The 18,585-nt window shown below is 41.8% G+C and overlaps 1 protein-coding gene across 1 annotated transcript in view; it reads left to right on the top strand.

The window, feature by feature from the left end:
- Positions 1-18,585, top strand: part of ARHGEF26 (Rho guanine nucleotide exchange factor 26) — a 462,406-nt gene that overhangs the window by 148,892 nt on the left and 294,929 nt on the right. Inside the window, exon 7 of the mRNA XM_078667924.1 lies at positions 12,795-12,947. Coding sequence (XP_078524050.1) covers positions 12,795-12,947 — 153 coding nt within the window. The remainder of the gene's footprint in view (positions 1-12,794; positions 12,948-18,585) is intronic.

The raw sequence follows: 18,585 nt of genomic DNA, 5'->3' as shown, positions 1-18,585 counted from the left end.
TTGGGGAATTAATTCCTCTTCAATCCTGAGGGTCTCTGGAGGCCAACTAGCCCACCAGGTACCTTCAGTAAGCGCCACTGTGGTGCGTTGCAGAGAGCTGGTCCTGGCCATGCCCCTTTTTACACCTCTCTGCAACGCAGCTCTGTGGCGCTTACTGGAGGTACCTGGTGGGCTAGTTGTACCCCAGGGACCCTCAGGATTCAAGGGGACTTAATCCCCCAACTTACAAGACGCCAGGGGGCACGTTTGCAGAGTGGTGGAGAAAGGGGGCATAGCCTTTGTCTACCTCTCACCAATCCCACTGCGTGGGGCTTACTGGAGGTAAAAGGTAGGATAGTTGGCCCCTAAAGGACCCCCAGCAGTGAAGGGGACTTTAATCCCCATCCAAGAGCATGCCAGGGAACGGGTTTGTAGAGTGGTGGGAAAAGTGAGCGTGACATGGTATGAGTACTTACCAGTGCTTCTGTGTGGGACTGACTGGAGGTAATAGTTTGGGAAGTTGGCCCCAAAGATGTCCTTGGGGGCCAACTACCCCTGTTGTTACCTCCAGTAAGTCCCACACAGTGGGATTGCTAAGACGTCTTCGGAGGTCATGGCCTCCTTTTTCTACCACTCTGCAAACGTGCCTCGTGGCAGACTACGGGATGGGGGATGAAGTCCAATTTAGTCCTGAGGGAGGTTGGGGGTCAATAATCCCTCCTGATTGTAAGTCCTACGCAGCGGAATCCCTGAGAGTTGGTTGGACGCCCAGCACCCTTTCTCCACTACTCTGCAAACGCGACTTCTAGTTAAAGTAGCATATTTCTGCACCTCTGTCTTAGAGGTAGTTTAATCCCCCTGCTCTATTATGTACTAGGGCCTTACAGAGGAGGTCATGCTAATCACAGGGGTACCCCAATGCATAGTGTTCCCTAGTGTATGTAGGTGTTTTCACTGTATTCTAAGTGTGTTTTAGCGTAGCACTGACTCTAGTCCTGGTTAGTCAGAGTCAGTTACCACCAGTACCCGTCTGAAAAAGTTGCGGGCACAGGAGGATTTTGCAACAAGGCCTCTATCTGCTCCTCTGTTGGTTCTTTCGGCCACATGACTTGCTTCTTTCTGTACTTTTCTTTGTCTATGTGGACTTCTGTTGCTTCTTTCTGCATTTCATTTGCTTCTTTCTGTGTAGGCATAGTTAGAAACTAGCATTTCAAAAACCTTTGAAATTCACTGAAAAAACCATAGGTTTCAGGCATGTTATAGTTAGAAAATTGGCATTTAAAAAAACGTTAGAAATTCACAGAAAAAACCATAGGTTTTAGGGAAAGTTATAGTTAGTTGGACATTTCACTCGTACAAAACCAGAGAAATTCCCTCGTTATAGTTAGTTCAGCTAACTATAACTCGTGCCCCCGCAATGCACTGCTGATGACATTACATATTACATCAGTCATGACATGGTCAGTGACATCACTGATGACATCTCAAATGACATCACTGATGACATCATCCAGTGACTGTGTGCTTCTGTACAGTTCTTACAGTCCGTTTATTAAAGGATTCCCATCACACAGACAACAGTGAGTTTTATCTATCTCTATCTATCTATCTATCTATCTATCTATCTATCTATCTATCTATCTATCTATCTATCTATCTATCTATGTAACCCTAACTATATCTGTCTAGCTATTTCTATCTTAACAACCCCATCTAAATATGTCTATCCCTCTACCAGTCTTATCTGTCTGTCCAGCTATATACCTACCTGTCTGTTGACCTAACTGTCTGGCTATCGACCTCCCTTTATATCTGCCAGTCTGTTTCTCCAGGTCTATATCTACCTGTCTATCTATCTATCTATCTATCTATCTATCTATCTATCTATCTATCTATCTATCTATCTATCTATCTATCTATCTATCTATCTATATATCTATCTATATATATATATATATATATATATATATCTATACTCCTCCAACCGGTTACTGTGCAACGAAACGTCCAATGCACTTTCACCAGTACGCAGACACAGAATCAAAGTCCAAAGCCAGTCTTCAAGTTATACTTCTTTTTATTTTTTAAGCATAAAGTGCAGGGGTGCAAAAAAGAACGTCGAACATCTATATATATATATTTCTTGAACTCCGCCTAATGAGACCGCCGTCACATCTCTGTCCGTTTCCATCCAGACAGCTCACAAGGAGAGAGCGAACAAGACAGACCCAAATTTTTCTGGTGCAAATTAGTGTTTTATTTTAAATAAAACCCAGCAAGACCGCATGACGCGTTTCGCCTCCGACACGAGGCTTGATCACATGATACAGTTGCAAAAATAAACAAGGGTACTTATACAATTCAAAAAAGGGGTGGGAGGGGCCACGAATCAACCTCACTTTTTAACCCCTGAAAGTTCATTTCTATGTACAATGCATTGAAAATCACTTAAAGCTTCGTTTCTGGCATGGTGCCATATAACTATTATACCAAGATCATGATGTTCTGTACATTACATATGCAGTGCAAAATACGCTATTCTTCAATATATATTTGTCATATAAAATCTGATAATGTACACAAATAAATATGTCCATATATATACACAATGATGTTATCAAAAATAAATATGTATAGCAAAAATAAAGCAGAATTTCTATTCATTTCAATTCATTTTATACTATATACATACTATATACAATGCAAGACAAGTGTCTATGAATATTTTATGAGAACTTAATCCCACTAAAAACATTCTAATTTAAGACTCTAATTTATCCTTTTGAAACATGCATATGTAATAAACTGACCAGATATGACATGTGGTTCTATATGTAAACCCATGCCCAGTCCTATCAGTTACAGAACAAACACTAACCATTATGCCTTCTACTTGACTATTTATCTTTTGCCAATACATAGTTATCTATTAAATTTGAATTGTCATAAATCTAATGCATATAGATCTATTGTCTCTTTTTGTTTACCCTCGTGAAAAACTTTAACCCTTATGAGTGCAAACAAATAATATAGTGCAAATAATGTTAAAATTCCTTTTCTTCCAAAAAAGTTTTAAAAAAAGGAAAATATTTTGTTAGTGAATGTTAAAAGAGTCAGAAGAAGGTCTAGATTGTATTGGACCTACTATTGCCACCTCTTTACCAATGAGTACCAAAGAACCCACGATAGGAGATCTCATCTCAGCCAATTTTACAAATAAATAGCCAGAGAACAGAATATTTCTATAGAATTGCTGCATCATGTGATAGATAATCTTCAGTATATCCATATATTATGTAGATATATAGAACTAGAGGCAAGTATATAGATCTTCACTCGCATTCATTCCATGTGGAGTCTTGCTATCTAATTCTAATATATATCTGGTTTCTAACACCCGAAGCTTGGCATTTCTATCTCCCCCTCTCTTGAGGGGAGGGACACAATCAATGGCATAATATTCTAAGGAGGCAGGATCACTGTTGTGCATGGTCTCAAAATGGCGGGCTACCGGGTATGCCTGATCTTTACCCACGATAGCCCTAATGTGCTGCAATATTAGTTTGTGCACCGGAAGGCGGGTGCTCCCCACATACCGGAGATCACAAGGGCACTGCAGCACATAAACTGCAAAGTCTGTTTTGCAAGACATTCTTTTCCTTATTTTCACTGGTTCTTTTTTAAAGGGTACAACATACTGCGTCTTATTGCAGCCATGCCTGCAAGCCTTACAGACTGCACATTTCTTAAATCCACCTCCCAAGGCACCCCAAGTATCCGAGACTTGTTTCTCAAGGAAATTGGGTACCAACTTATCTGCCATGGAACCAGATTTTCTAAACGTAATATTTGGTTTGTCATGGATGTATTTGCCAATAACAGGATCCCCTGTTACCAAATTCCAATTCTTATAGAAAATCTTGTGAATTTCTCTGTGTTGTCTAATATATTTGATGATGACCCGTGGCCTAATCACTGTCTCTTCTTGTTCCTGAACATTGGGCTTCATTTTAACTGCCAGGGCCTCTTGTCTAGAAAGGGAATTAGCTCGGTCTATAGCTCGTTGGACAACTTTTGCCGAGTAGCCACGCGACAAAAAACGTCTTTTACTCTCATCCTGTGCCTTCTTACAATCTGCATCTATACTGCAAATTCGCCTAATCCGCAGCATCTCCCCAAAGGGAACGCTGCTGATCAGGTGATGTGGATGTTGGCTGGACTCGTGCAGGACCGTATTTCCTGCCGTGGGTTTCCTATGCATTCTTGTGGCTATACCTGTTTCAGTTACAAAGACCTCTGTATCCAAAAATGCCACTGACTTAGCATCTATGTGTGCAGTAAACTTCAAATTGAGGCCATTACTGTTTATTACTTCCACAAAATCAGTTGCCTCACCCAATGTACCCCGCCATATCAAGAATAGGTCGTCTATGTACCTCAGATATAATAAAACATGCTTCTGCATTGTTTCACTAAGAGCCCCTCTCAGGACCTATCTATCTAACTAGCTATCTAGCTATCTATCTTTACAAGTCTGTCAGTCTATCTATCTATGTCTGCCTTTGCAACACTATCTGTCTATCTACCTGTCTGTATTAGTCTATCTTAGTAACCCAATCTATATCTGTCTTGGCAACCCTTTCTATCCATATCTATCTTTGCAACCCTATGAATCTATACTTATCTTTGCAGCACTATATATCTCTTTGCAAATATATCTATATCCATCTTTGCAAGTCTATCTCTCAATCTACCTGTCTTTGTTAACCTCTCTATGTTTCTGTCTTTGCAAGCCTCTCTATCTTTCTGTGTTTGCAAGCCTCTCTATCCTTCTGTCTTTGCAAGCCCCTCTATCTGTCTTTACTAAAGATTTACAAAAACATTACAAACAAAGCATTGGCAAAAGCAAGAGGCTGGTAACCAACACTAGTTTGGTTGGCTTTTTTTAGTTCTGGTGTTAGCCAAGACCTTTTGATTTTATTAAAATAATTTCTATAACATATTTTGTTATAGGGGGTTTCAGCCTGACTTCCTCTATCAGTCTGTTGTGTCATTTACATTTTTCTTCTACCCACTCCAGCATGCATCATGGGAAATTGAGTCAGCCCCCTTCAGCCATTGGCTAACTTCACTATGAGTTATGGCATACTGCCCTTTCACCAGCATCATATTCACACACAAAGTAGGTCCCTTCAGAGCCAGGGAATATTTTGGTGTGCTATTGAGACAACAAATGGTTTTGCCAACTTTTTTTCAGATTGATGAGGGCTCCGTAGCATTACCCAACAATAGTTTTGCAAAAACTACAGGAGAACAAAATAAAAATTTCCAAGAGTCTTGTAGTCATCGCCAGACCAACAGGCTTTGGCAATGTTTATCTCATCACGTAATGTAATATCTGTATAACCAAAGAGGTCAGCTAGATAGCCGAATTTTTACTCTTTCAAATCTTTGTTTCCTTCTACGAATAACATTATTTTCCATGGTTTCCTTGATGAATCTTAGGCTTATGTTTGTGCCGATCCCTTGAATGTGAAGTGATGTGCCTTCTGCATTCCTGCACCTAGAGAAAATAAAGAAACTGTGACACTACTCTATATGTTACATATACTTCACTGTTTATGCTTCAGATCTTCTGCCACCTCTAGCAATAGTCCAAAAATAAACAAAAATTATCCACCATAGAAAGTTAAATGGGATTTTTATTCAGTACACTGTAAGAGTGCTTCACAAGGGAGGTTTCTTCATATACTTGTAGGAAATATTCGTGTTTTCACCATGAAGGTTTTTCAGAGTACTCCTGGGCACCTGAGAGAGTCACTAGTTCCTATGAGAAGCCCTGGAAAATGTTTGAGAACTTCTAATCACGTTTCTGCATGAGTAATTTTACATAGTGAACAGTTGTTCATAAAAAATATCTTGCAAATGACACATTTGACTTTAAAGCTTTTTTTTTACACACTTGGAATGTTCTTTTCTCTGTGAAGAAATAATTATCTTTATACCTACATCTAAGTTTCTGGGAGTTCCATTCTGATTCCTACCGAGAGAAAGGGGTTTGCTGTGCCTGACAGGAGTAAATTGTTAGCTGTTTTCAGCTTGAAAATGGGAAGAAAAATTGTGACTATACACGAACAAGTCCTATTGTAGATGTTACTAACATTCCAGGACATTCATTAATCACCCACTCCATGCCCCTAATAGAAGATGTAATAATTTGAGAAATTAATTGTGAGTAAATCGTTTCAAGAGCGTAAGTTTACATTTTGTGAATAACAAAAGTGGTTTTAAACTGGTTAAATGATATTTGTGAATGGAACTTTAACGTGAATGTGCATTTAGTTTTACGATTGAGTAAATCTTCAAATATCAAACATTTGTCTTTCTGATGGAATTTTTTTACATTGTGTCAAATTAAGGAGTTGTGATAGGTGCTTGCCTGGCACGTGGCTTCCTGAACTTAATGCAGTCTAACAGGAGAGGTCTCACCAACGTTTTCTCACCAACACCATAATTTAATTATTCCGCTGTTTAAATCACAAATGGGCCTGGCTAGATGCCTTAAAGATAACCAAATTTAATGACAAGGCAGAGACAGCCAAGCCGTAATAGATTTCAATCAACATGAGTGACTATTAGACAATAGAGCGGTGGGCCGGGGCGGGGCGGAGTGGGAGTGGGGTGCAGTTGACAGACGACGGAATAGGTAAAATTAAATAAATGAATAAATACCTATTCTGTCATCTATCGATTTCCTTCCCCATCGTGCCACGCTCCGCCGCACTGCGCTTACCTCTGCTAGCCGCCACTGAACTAGAGACCTGATTCATAAAGCGCCTCTACACTAATGGTGGAGGCCCTGCATTTGTGGGGTAGTCTCTGCACTCCGCTCTGATTGCAGAGACTCCCCCACGACACGAGTGCTGAGGTCCTTTGTGAATCAGACCCAAAATTCCTCTATTCCGTGATGGTAACTCTAGTGCTAATTTCCTAAAGTGCTCCCATCATCAGTATGGTGTGAAACAAAGGTAATAAAACTGCCCAGACTAAGTTGTTCAACATACAGCTGACAGGACTTTTGCTGGTGCTGAGTCTGTGGTTCACCATCGGACAGAGTAGGAAGTGCCAAAAACATTTATCAGCTCATTGTTACAAGCTTCACAACAATTTAAGGCCCTATGTTCAAAGAGTATGGTTGTAAATATTGGTTGTAAATTGTGCACCGACTATTTGCAACCTGTATCTTGATTTTCTGATGCTACTTCCGTACTAATAGGTTGTGTCTAAAAGTTTCCAGTTGCAGAGTTTTCTGTAGTTTGGTCATGCAGTGAATTACTGATGTATAGTGCGTATTATGATACGCAGTGCAAAGTGTTCCAGTGCCTGTCAGTGGGTCATAAATGCATTCAGAATACATGCCTAGCCAATCCTTGACCAATGGTGAGGTGCGCCAATTGTAATTGTGACTAAATGCAAAAGTGTGTTTAGGTGGTAGGTAGTTGTCAAGGTTTTGACAGGGTGAGAGTTAAATAAAATGCAATGTGTGTGGTTCAGTGGGTGCATTGTGTGTGTTGGGGGTTGGTGACGTGAAAGAGATGCAAGGAAGTACGTGCAGGACAGAGTGTAAAGAGGGTGCTGAAATGGACAGAGATGAGGTCTGAGATATTCAGATTAAATATTTCAGACAGACATGAAAAGAACAAGCATTTACAATGCAATGGTCTCGGCATCATTAAAGGTAGAGCTATTGGCATTGCTCATGACAATTCTTTTTTTTCCTTTAAATCATAAATAAATGGCATTGTCATTTACATTGCCAATACACAGCACTCTGCACTCAACAGCACACAGCACTCTGCACTCAACAGCACACAGCACTCTGCACTCAACAGCACACAGCACTCTGCACTCAACAGCACACAGCACTCTGCACTCAACAGCACTCACCACTCTGCACTCACCACTCTGCACTCACTACTCTGCACTCCCCACTCTGCACTCACCACTCTGCACTCAATACTCTGCACTCAATACTCTGCACTCAATACTCTGCACTCAATACTCTGCACTCACTACTCACAACTCTGCACTCACTACTCACTACTCTGCACTCACTACTCACTACTCTGCACTCACTACTCACTACTCTGCACTCACTACTCACCATTCACTACTCACTACTCTGCACTCACTACTCTGCACTCACAACTCACTACTCTGCACTCACTACTCTGCACTCACTACTCTGCACTCACTACTCTGCACTCACTACTCACTACTCTGCACTCACTAATCACTACTCTGCACTCACTACTCACTACTCTGCACTCACTACTCTGCACTCACTACTCTGCACTCACTACTCACTACTCTCCACTCACTACTCTGCACTCACTACTCACTACTCTGCACTCACTACTCTGCACTCACTACTCACTACTCTGCACTCACTACTCTGCACTCACTACTTACTACTCTGCACTCACTACTCTGCACTCACTACTCACTACTCTGCACTCACTACTCACTGCTCACTACTCTGCACTCACTACCCACTACTCTGCACTCACTACTCACTACTCTGCACTCACTACTCTGCACTCACTACTCTGCACTCACTACTCTGCACTCACTACTCACTACTCTGCACTCACTACTCTGCACTCACTACTCTGCACTCACTACTCACTACTCTGCACTCACTACTCTGCACTCACTACTCTGCACTCACTACTCTGCACTCACTACTCTGCACTCACTACTCTGCACTCACTACTCACTACTCTGCACTCACTACTCTGCACTCACTACTCTGCACTCACTACTCTGCACTCACTACTCTGCACTCACTACTCTGCACTCACTACTCACTACTCTGCACTCACTACTCTGCACTCACTACTCTGCACTCACTACTCACTACTCTGCACTCACTACTCTGCACTCACTACTCTGCACTCACTACTCACTACTCTGCACTCACTACTCTGCACTCACTACTCTGCACTCACTACTCACTACTCTGCACTCACTACTCACTACTCTGCACTCACTACTCTGCACTCACTACTCACTACTCTGCACTCACTACTCTGCACTCACTACTCTGCACTCACTACTCTGCACTCACTACTCTGCACTCACTACTCTGCACTCACTACTCACTACTCTGCACTCACTACTCTGCACTCACTACTCTGCACTCACTACTCTGCACTCACTACTCTGCACTCACTACTCTGCACTCACTACTCACTACTCTGCACTCACTACTCTGCACTCACTACTCTGCACTCACTACTCACTACTCTGCACTCACTACTCTGCACTCACTACTCTGCACTCACTACTCACTACTCTGCACTCACTACTCTGCACTCACTACTCTGCACTCACTACTCACTACTCTGCACTCACTACTCACTACTCTGCACTCACTACTCACTACTCTGCACTCACTACTCTGCACTCACTACTCTGCCCTCACTACTCTGCCCTCACTACTCTGCACTCACTACTCTGCCCTCACTACTCTGCCCTCACTACTCTGCCCTCACTACTCTGCCCTCACTACTCTGCACTCACTACTCTGCCCTCACTACTCTACCCTCACTACTCTGCACTCACTACTCTGCACTCACTACTCTGCCCTCACTACTCTGCCCTCACTACTCTGCCCTCACTACTCTGCCCTCACTACTCTGCACTCAGCCCTCACTACTCTGCACTCACTACTCTGCCCTCACTACCCTGCCCTCACTACTCTGCACTCACTACTCTGCACTCACTACTCTGCCCTCACTACTCTGCACTCACTACTCTGCACTCACTACTCTGCACTCGCTACTCTGCACTACTCTACACCGGGACTTATTTTTCTACAAATTAAGCACTGCTTACACTGTGGCATGGAGTCATCCTGCTCAGCTCTCGGCCTCGCGCACGCGCCACTCCAGGCATATGTTTTCAATTATCTCCGCCGTGATGGCGAGATAATTGAAGATATATGGCCTTCTGCTCTTAAGACAATGCCTTTCACGTCTGCCCTACACGGAAAGAAAACACAAGAAAAGCACGAACGCGCGCCATTCACTGCAGACTGGTGAACGCGCCCACAACATCTGCATTACATTATCGCGGCACCCTGACAGCTCCTAATTGAAATTAATGCACTGCTGTGCGCGTAACCACACAGAAAATGACAACATGGCGAACGACAAATTACATTAAGCCTATCGCGTCAAGGCTACTAAAAACACAGCACAGCGAAGACGAATCACTATGCAGATGCCATAAAAAACGCGCGCGCACTAAGGAATGTTGCAGCCCGGACCCCTAAAGAAACTTTTTTTTTTTATAACATAAGAGTTCGGAGCTCCGCCTCCCCTGCTCACGCAGGGTTGACGTAGGCTGAGCCCTAAAAAGAGCACAAATGCAACCCCTCAATTAAGAAAAACCTCCTATCTGCCCTTTAGGGAGACAGAGAAACTCTATTGACCTTCTGGGGAGAAGTGTTGCCTAATGCCAGGGGGGCATCCCGTATACCTTTTTCTATTTTTGCACCATTTTGAAACCCCTGGCTGGTATCTAATGGCTGATCACCCACCCTGGGATGGCTAATTGGTCGGAACCCCCCTCTGCCATTGAGGGGGGGGGGGAAGGTCTATATCGCCCTTTTTGGAATGGGATTATGGCCAATGCCAAAGTGGGATGTCCCTACTCCTTTTTCCGCCCCAGTGTAATTTCCCTGGTGTCTACTGAGCCTTCCACCCCCCACCCTCTCAGGTGGGCAGATTAGGCACAACCCCACCAATCTGGACAAATCTTCTATCTCCCCCTAAGGGGGTTGTGCTGCCATTACCAGTTTAAAAAAAAAAAGGAAATGCCTTTGGTCTAGTGGGCTATCTACCTACTTGGGCAAACCCTACAATCTGCCTCTAGAGGAGGCAGCAAAAAAACGTCTTCTTTTCACAGTGGGAAAATGGCACAATGTCCACGTGGCAACTGGACTGATTTCAACTAATGCCGTGCCGGTCTGGAAACCAGGCATGTGTTTACTGGGTGCTAGACTGCAACTGACATCATCTTGTTGGTGACACAATTGCATCAGTTGCAGGACCTTCACATCCCCCTGTAGTGGAGCTGAAAACTCATCCACTCTGATCCATGGAGGGTAAGGGGGTGCATCAGAGCAGCACACAGCAGCTGCTGCACCAATGCCAGGTGCTTAACGTGACCTTCCTGCTCTGCTCTGCTGATGTGGAGGTTATGTCAAAACCGCACAAGAGGTAAAAGGAACCAGGTCTGTTTTTCTGTTTAAAAAAACAATAACTTTCCTGTCTGGGAAGATATCAAGGTGAGCCTACCCCAAGGCCCCCTGACATAATTCCTAAGGTGAAGCTGTCCAATAACGAGAACTTCTTAGTTGGAAATCTGTTACCACCTCATTTGTGGAGTCAATGCCTTTTTAGTAGTTTGCAGCTAAACATTCAAATAATGCTCGAGGATCAATTGAGGATTTTGAGAGCTGTAGCATTTGGAACTGATTTAGTATGACTAAGAAACACAAATTACTTGAATTCTTGATAATACATTTTTTATTTGCAAATCGCCCGCTGAGGTACTTTTCTGTGGGGGTGGCTGTACATTACATAGAGGGTGCACTGGGAGACTCTTCTTCAAAGGTAGTTATTGATTCTGTACTGTGTAGTTTAGCAGACATGCAGTTATGTACACATTCTGATGTATAAACCCCTAAATTAATTTGTGTAACTAGTTCGTCAATTTATAATCAATGCAAACTTCCTTCATGTTTACATAATACTCATGGACATATATTTTTTTTCTCACAAGGGCATGATGATGCAAGACTGTGTTTTGCCACCCAAAATGCATATTAATTGATGAAAGCTGTATTTTACCTACTGAGGATTTTTTACTTTGGTCCGAACATGTTTTTAAACCTGAATTAATTTCATAAAGGTCAATTTAAAAATAAAATATAATATGTTGGTAAATATTCATAGGTCCCCTTATACATTTTGAAAAATGTCATTATGATGTGGGTCACAGTTATGCGAAACATATAGTCAAATATTCGGGACTATGCACTGTGCACTATACAATTTGTCTCAATAGTACTGAAAGAAACCAAACTTTAGCTAATATAGAAAGGGAACAATGAATGGCCATCACCTCTTAATGTTGAATATGAGTCATAAAATTTGACTAGGCATAGAGAGTGTAAGGCCCATATAGATTTCCCTTCCCTGTACCTTTCTGTTACATTCTGTTCTATTACCTGGGCCAGTCGTTCACATCTCAGATTGTTGTTTTGGAGCTCAATAAATAGCTCTGTGGGTTGACCATTGATTTCTGAGATCTGTGTGAGTCGGGGAACATCCTTTACAACGCAAATTTTACAACGAATTGCGCTGGGGGGCGCTCTAGGATAGGGAATAGTTACCGACACCTTCCCTACTATCCACGGGGACTGGAGTTGGAATAGTAAATTAAACTATTCACTATCCAGCGCCCCCCAACGCAAGTCGTTGTAACGACTTGCGTTGTAAAACTTGCATCGTAAAGGCTTGCGTTGTAATAGCATGCGTTGTAACGTCATACATCCGTGTGAGTCACATTTTCGAATCCATGCAGGGAGGCACACCCTTTTTGTCTTTACAAGTTAAATAGATTGAGATAGATAAAAGTAATAAATGTTATTTATTATTCAACTAAAGACTTAAAAGCGTGTTAAAAGAAAATATGCTTGCTTCTACTGTATGCTTGTGCTCAGCAATCTCTTTTCATTACAGATTTTTTAAGGAACTAGAATCCAGGCATCAGAAAAATATTTTAATAGAGGACATAAGTGATATTGTGGAGAAGCATGCTAAGTCAACTTTCGATCCATATGTGAAGTATTGCACTAATGAAGTTTACCAGCAGAGAACACTCCAGAAACTGCTGTAAGTCATACACTAAACTAGACAAGTTATTGTTTGATTTCTTTCTAATATATTACTAACAGTGTCATCAGCAGAGTACCAAGTGTGACAAGGGCCCGAATACAAGCAAGGATAGTGCCCTTTGTTGTGTAGTTAAATACAGCCACAACTGTGAGGCACTGCGCCTCAAATCACTGGACACTCTTACCACTAACAATAACCACACTCCAAACTGTCTTTTTATACATCAGAAATGCCATGTGCTCTCTCAGTTATGCAAACTTCTAAAATGTTTTTACACAATTCAGGTGCATCTTTTCCTTTCAGTTGAGGATACTCTGATGCATCCAAATAAGGGGTTTCGATACCTCATCTGTGCATTTCAATCAAAGTAACCATCTTATGTTTGGTTTTGCGACTGATGGGGTGAACTTTCTAAGTTGACTAAGAAAATAATTAATAAAGACATTTTACTTCCCCATGTTGCAATGTTTGTACATGAGAAACAGGCGGGCAACAGAAGGAAAATTATTTGAGAGCTATTATCTGCACAGATTTTCAATCCATAGCACTCCTATGCCTGATTTCTTCACATTCCCAAACACAGGGCAACTTCAAGCTGGATGATAGTAAAATAAACGATGTCACTATACATGGAATTCATGCATACCCATCACCAATGACATTTGTAAGCCAGATCCAGGGTTTTCCTTGAACCCTTTCACATAGGTCCTAATTTATAGTTTGGGGGATGGGTTACACTGTCACAAACATGGCGAATTTCCTGTCTGACATATTACAAGTGTCATAGAATAATATGCACTTATAATATGGTGGATGGCATATGTGTCATGTTTGTGCCAGAGTAATCCATCTGCCAAACTGTATATCAGGCCCATAGTATCTTACAGACCCAGAACACTAACTATTTTGCACGTTGAAGAGACAAGTTTGAACTCAGCATTGGCGAATACTTTCACTCTTACTGGAAAATATAGGGAACACTTGATTGCATGATCTCAAAGATAGACAGAATGTTTTATGAGTGAAGCTGTAGTACAGCGATGATTCAAATCTTTGTTGCTTGAGTAAGGTGCGAGTGCAATCTCAGTTTGAGGCTTGGTAAGTTACTCTGTAGTACAGTTAATTTGAAAGTGCATCTTGATGTTGGACACCAAACCTCTTAAACAGCATCCTTTATTAGCTATATTGGGGACAATTTGAGAGAATATCTCTTTGAAATCTATTGATATCACAGATAAAGTAAACAAATTGACACCTTTCTACTGTCCAACAGTTTTGATCATTTTAGCCAAGTGGCCGAGAAATATTTTCTGTTGTGTCAGCAGCAAGAAACAGGTTCACTCTCTGTATGACAGAAGATTCTAACTGGATGAGCCTCAAGCTCAAAACCAACAAGACTGAAGTAGTGATCTTTGGCAAGGATACCTCACCATTGAAGTCTATCTGGTGGCTAGCCAAACTCAGACCCACACCAGAACCCACGCCTGGAACCGCTGAATAATTATCAACAGCAATCTGGACGTGACCGCACAAGTCTATGCCATCACTGCATCCTGCTTCTGCACCCTGAAGATGGTGAGGTATATCTTTAAATGGTTTCCAACCAACACTGGAAACACTCACTCATGCCATAGTTACCAGCAAATTGGGCTATGGGAACTCCCTGAATGCAGGGATCACCAATCAACTACCTTGAAGACTACAAACCATCCAGAATTCGGCAGCCAGTCTCATCCTCAACACTTCCACACAGAACTCACATTACACAACACCTCAGTGACTAACTACTCTGGCTTCCGATACACAAATGCACTCAATTGAAACTCCTCACACGCACATTCAAGGAACTACACAACTCAGGCCCCATCTACCTGAACAGTCGCATCTCCTTTGACCTAGCACCCAGACACCTCCAGAGGACTTCTACTCACACCCATCCCACGAATATACAGAACCAGATCAGGAGTATAGGTGTTCTCTTACATGATTCCTAAAGTGTGGAATGACTTCCCACTCCACATCAGATTCTCTTCCTCTCTTCTTGAATTCCGCAAAAAGTTGAAGACCTGGCTTCTCAAATAACCAATCCACCATAGGAAGGTCTAGACTCTCACACCTGCTCAGCACCAGGATACCCTTGTGGGTTATAGAGCACTTTACAAATACAATTAACATAACAAATACACATAACAGAATCAGCCTGAGAACTGCTGGTCCCAAATTGATGAATTTGCTTCCACAATTATTGATCTGGTACAAAGCATAGTGACAACAGTACTAATGACCAAAACTTGCTTTTTTCTAGAAAAGGGAAGCTGTACCAACCTTCCATACAAGCTCATCTTCTTACAATGACAAGTTGAGCTCAAAGTAAAAAAAACTGTTGCGAAGAGTTTCATGCAACATTGCTACACTTATGTGCCTGGCTGGTTGCTTACCCTCTATTTCAAATTCAAGTCCCTGGATACAGTAAATTCGCCTTGAGGGATATATTGGATAAACATATAGTTCTCAACTTTTCAACTGTGTTTAGTGTGATACAATAGGCAATTAGTAAATGGACAATGAGCTGGAAGGGTGTAACAGGAAATAAACAAAGAATTCTATCAAAACAAATATTCTACCTAGAATTGCAGAGGATGGATTAATGCACCCCACAATTCACTGTGCTTCAGGAGTCCTTCCTTTCCCCACTCCTCTTTAAGAGCTATATGTGTAGAGGTGTTAAAAGACCACAATTTGGATTTATAGCTGTAAACCAATGATATACAGCTGGCAGTATGTCTGAATGGTGGAAGTAGGAAACCCACAAACAGGAGACTCGCCACCATTGAGACTGTAAATGAATGTCTTTGTGATTATTAGTTTTAATACAAGCCTCCTGATGAGCCATTAAGTGAGCTCAAACTGAGGTAATTTTAGGCACATTTCCAAACCTGGGAACCCAGTGGACTTCGTTTTCTAGCAACTTCAACCACAGCTGGCTCTATTGGCAACTAATGAGTTTAAATATTTGGCAGTACTTATTGACTGGAAACTAACTGCAGGAACACTGGTTGAGTAAGGAGGGGAAACATGCACTTTCTAAGTAGAACCTCTGAAAAGTTTAACTTTAGTTCTCAAAGCATTGATCATGCATGTTCTTCTCTCTGATCCAGATATCCACAATCTCACCTATTCCCACCTACACATTATAACCATACATCATTACAGCTAAATGGCAAAAAGGGAGTTTCGGTTATCTGTTTTATTTTATTTTAAACCAACATCCCATGTCTCAACCCTCTGAAAGCACTGGATTGATTGTCCAGAGGTGACCTGAGTTCAGGACGATGTGCCTGACTCATAGCGTTGAAGGCAATAATGACACCTGAATGTTTGAACAAGGATAATCAAAATCCTCTGCGCAAGATGTCTTAGATCCACCCGGACACCTAGGTTAGCTCCCTGAGATTCAACATATGGCACACTGTAGGCAGAGCATCCATGCAGATGGAGGTCACTCCTGAAGACGGCATTTTGTGCATGTAGGATCATTTTTTCTAGGCAGATCATGCAATCAGTTTAGCCATTAGGGCGGGTAGGCATGTGAACTGCATTTTTACATTTTATTTAGGAACCTCAGTAATAATATGATATTTATCAGAGCAAGTTTTACGTGATTTTAGCATCTTCTTGCACACTCCACCATTTCTTATAGTACTGCCTACAATCCATAACAAAACATAATAAATGATGGTGTTATCTGTGAAGTGACTACACGTAGTGATAACACTGGATAGAAAGCGCACTACCAACATATTATTTTTAAAGGTGGTTAGCTGTCTTTTTTAAAATAATCAAAATAGTAAAACGAGTATTCAATAAATGAACCAGGGCTCTAGGGGTATAGAATGCCCACTTGTTAATGGTGTAGGATTATTGTGACACAACAAATCGGTACAGTGGCTTGTCATAGAGAAGGCTCTGTGACAAATCTTTTAATAGTATGAAATATTTGCTCAATAATATAGACATTAGACCATATGTTTAATTAATATCAACAAGTTTCTGTTACCTGTAGAATTGTGTAACACAGTGTCTGACCCTTTTGTAGGCCACATGTTTTAGTTTCCATTTCCATTTTGAATTAGCCTACCAATGCTTCATTTTTCACTGTTGCATCTCTTCGATTTTTGTGTAATGGCTGTTGTTATGTTAAATGTTATGTTAAAATTACGTATAAAGCGCACATACACCGTTTGGTTCATTGGGGGCTGAATCTTAGGAGGTCTGTACAGGATCTGATGTCAAGGGGCAGGGTGTTGTGGTAAATAAATAATTAATTACCGGTACTATTTTTCAGGATACTCATACAAATAGATAGCTCAATAAATAAGAGTCAAGATACGAGGTAGCTAGAGTATACAGGCTTTAATTAAGCATAAAGGACTGGAACAGGACAGCCTGTACGGGGATGGGATGGCAGCTGCCTGGGGCAGGGACAAAGGAGCGCTAACTTTTAATAACAGTGCACAAGTATATATAGTTAAAACATTTACATTACAGTCAATACAGTAGGCGTAGCAGTAGGCGGAGTTTGTAGCAGTCGCGAAAGATAAGAGCAGAAATGATGTAACAAGAAGGCGTGTACAGGGCGTATACATAGACATGTGATGTAAACGTAACAGAATATGTCATAAAAGGGGCGGAAACATGGAGGGGGCTACCTGAGCAGCTGGGACCTCTAACCTAGTGGTGCGCGCAAACTGACAATGACGTGTTACTAGGGAGAACTGGGGGCTATGACTTCTGCGCTAGAAGAGGAGACTAAAGTCTGGAGTGTCAGAGCGACATGTACCCGGGCATATCTAGTATCTCGTGTTTAGGGAACATGTTGATAGAATCCAAAAGTTATCAGGGCAAAGGCTAACAGACATTAAGACTGGTGCATGCATAATCCTATATGTAGTGTGTGTGCGAGGAATATTCTATGAATATTAATACAGTATTTCTCTTACATGGAGACATAAAGGCTAGACCATGACGGAAACTATTGATGCGATTCAATAGCTTAGGAATGCAGAGAAGGAGGGCTGGACTGATAACTAGAATCATAACATACTCTTGGCAGACTGAGAGGCAGAGCCAGGCCGAGCCGGGCACTGCGAGGCGTGAAAGTAAGCTAAGGGTCAGGGATACAGGTGGGGCTGTATCGCTCCTCGGAGAGGGTTCAGGAAACAGGAGCTGAATCTGAGTCCGGGCCCTTTTGAGGCCTAGAAACGGGGACTTTTCAATGAATTAACGTGCACACTGTAAAACGTGGCAACGTAGCTTTACATAGGCCTGATATTCGTTGTATTCACGAAAACTGGAAACTGGCGTATTAGAGATGGACACAACTGTAATTGCGTCTTTAATCGATCATAGGGAATACATGCATATTGATCATGCACATAGGACATAACATGGGGAACACGTAGGCACATACAACATGGCAAAATTTACTTTTCCACATTCCCTCCTTGTGCCCTACGTTTCCATCAGGAAACATCTATATTCATGATACCATCTATCATTTCATATAGCATCATTTGCTCGTCTCGAATTGTCTTGGAACGGGACTTAGGACTAGGAATACAAGAGGTAGCACAAA

The sequence above is a fragment of the Lissotriton helveticus genome, chromosome 11 (assembly GCF_964261635.1).
Source record: "Lissotriton helveticus chromosome 11, aLisHel1.1, whole genome shotgun sequence".
In the NCBI taxonomy this organism is placed as follows: Eukaryota; Metazoa; Chordata; class Amphibia; order Caudata; family Salamandridae; genus Lissotriton; species Lissotriton helveticus.
This window is presented reverse-complemented; position numbering and strand designations above follow the sequence as displayed.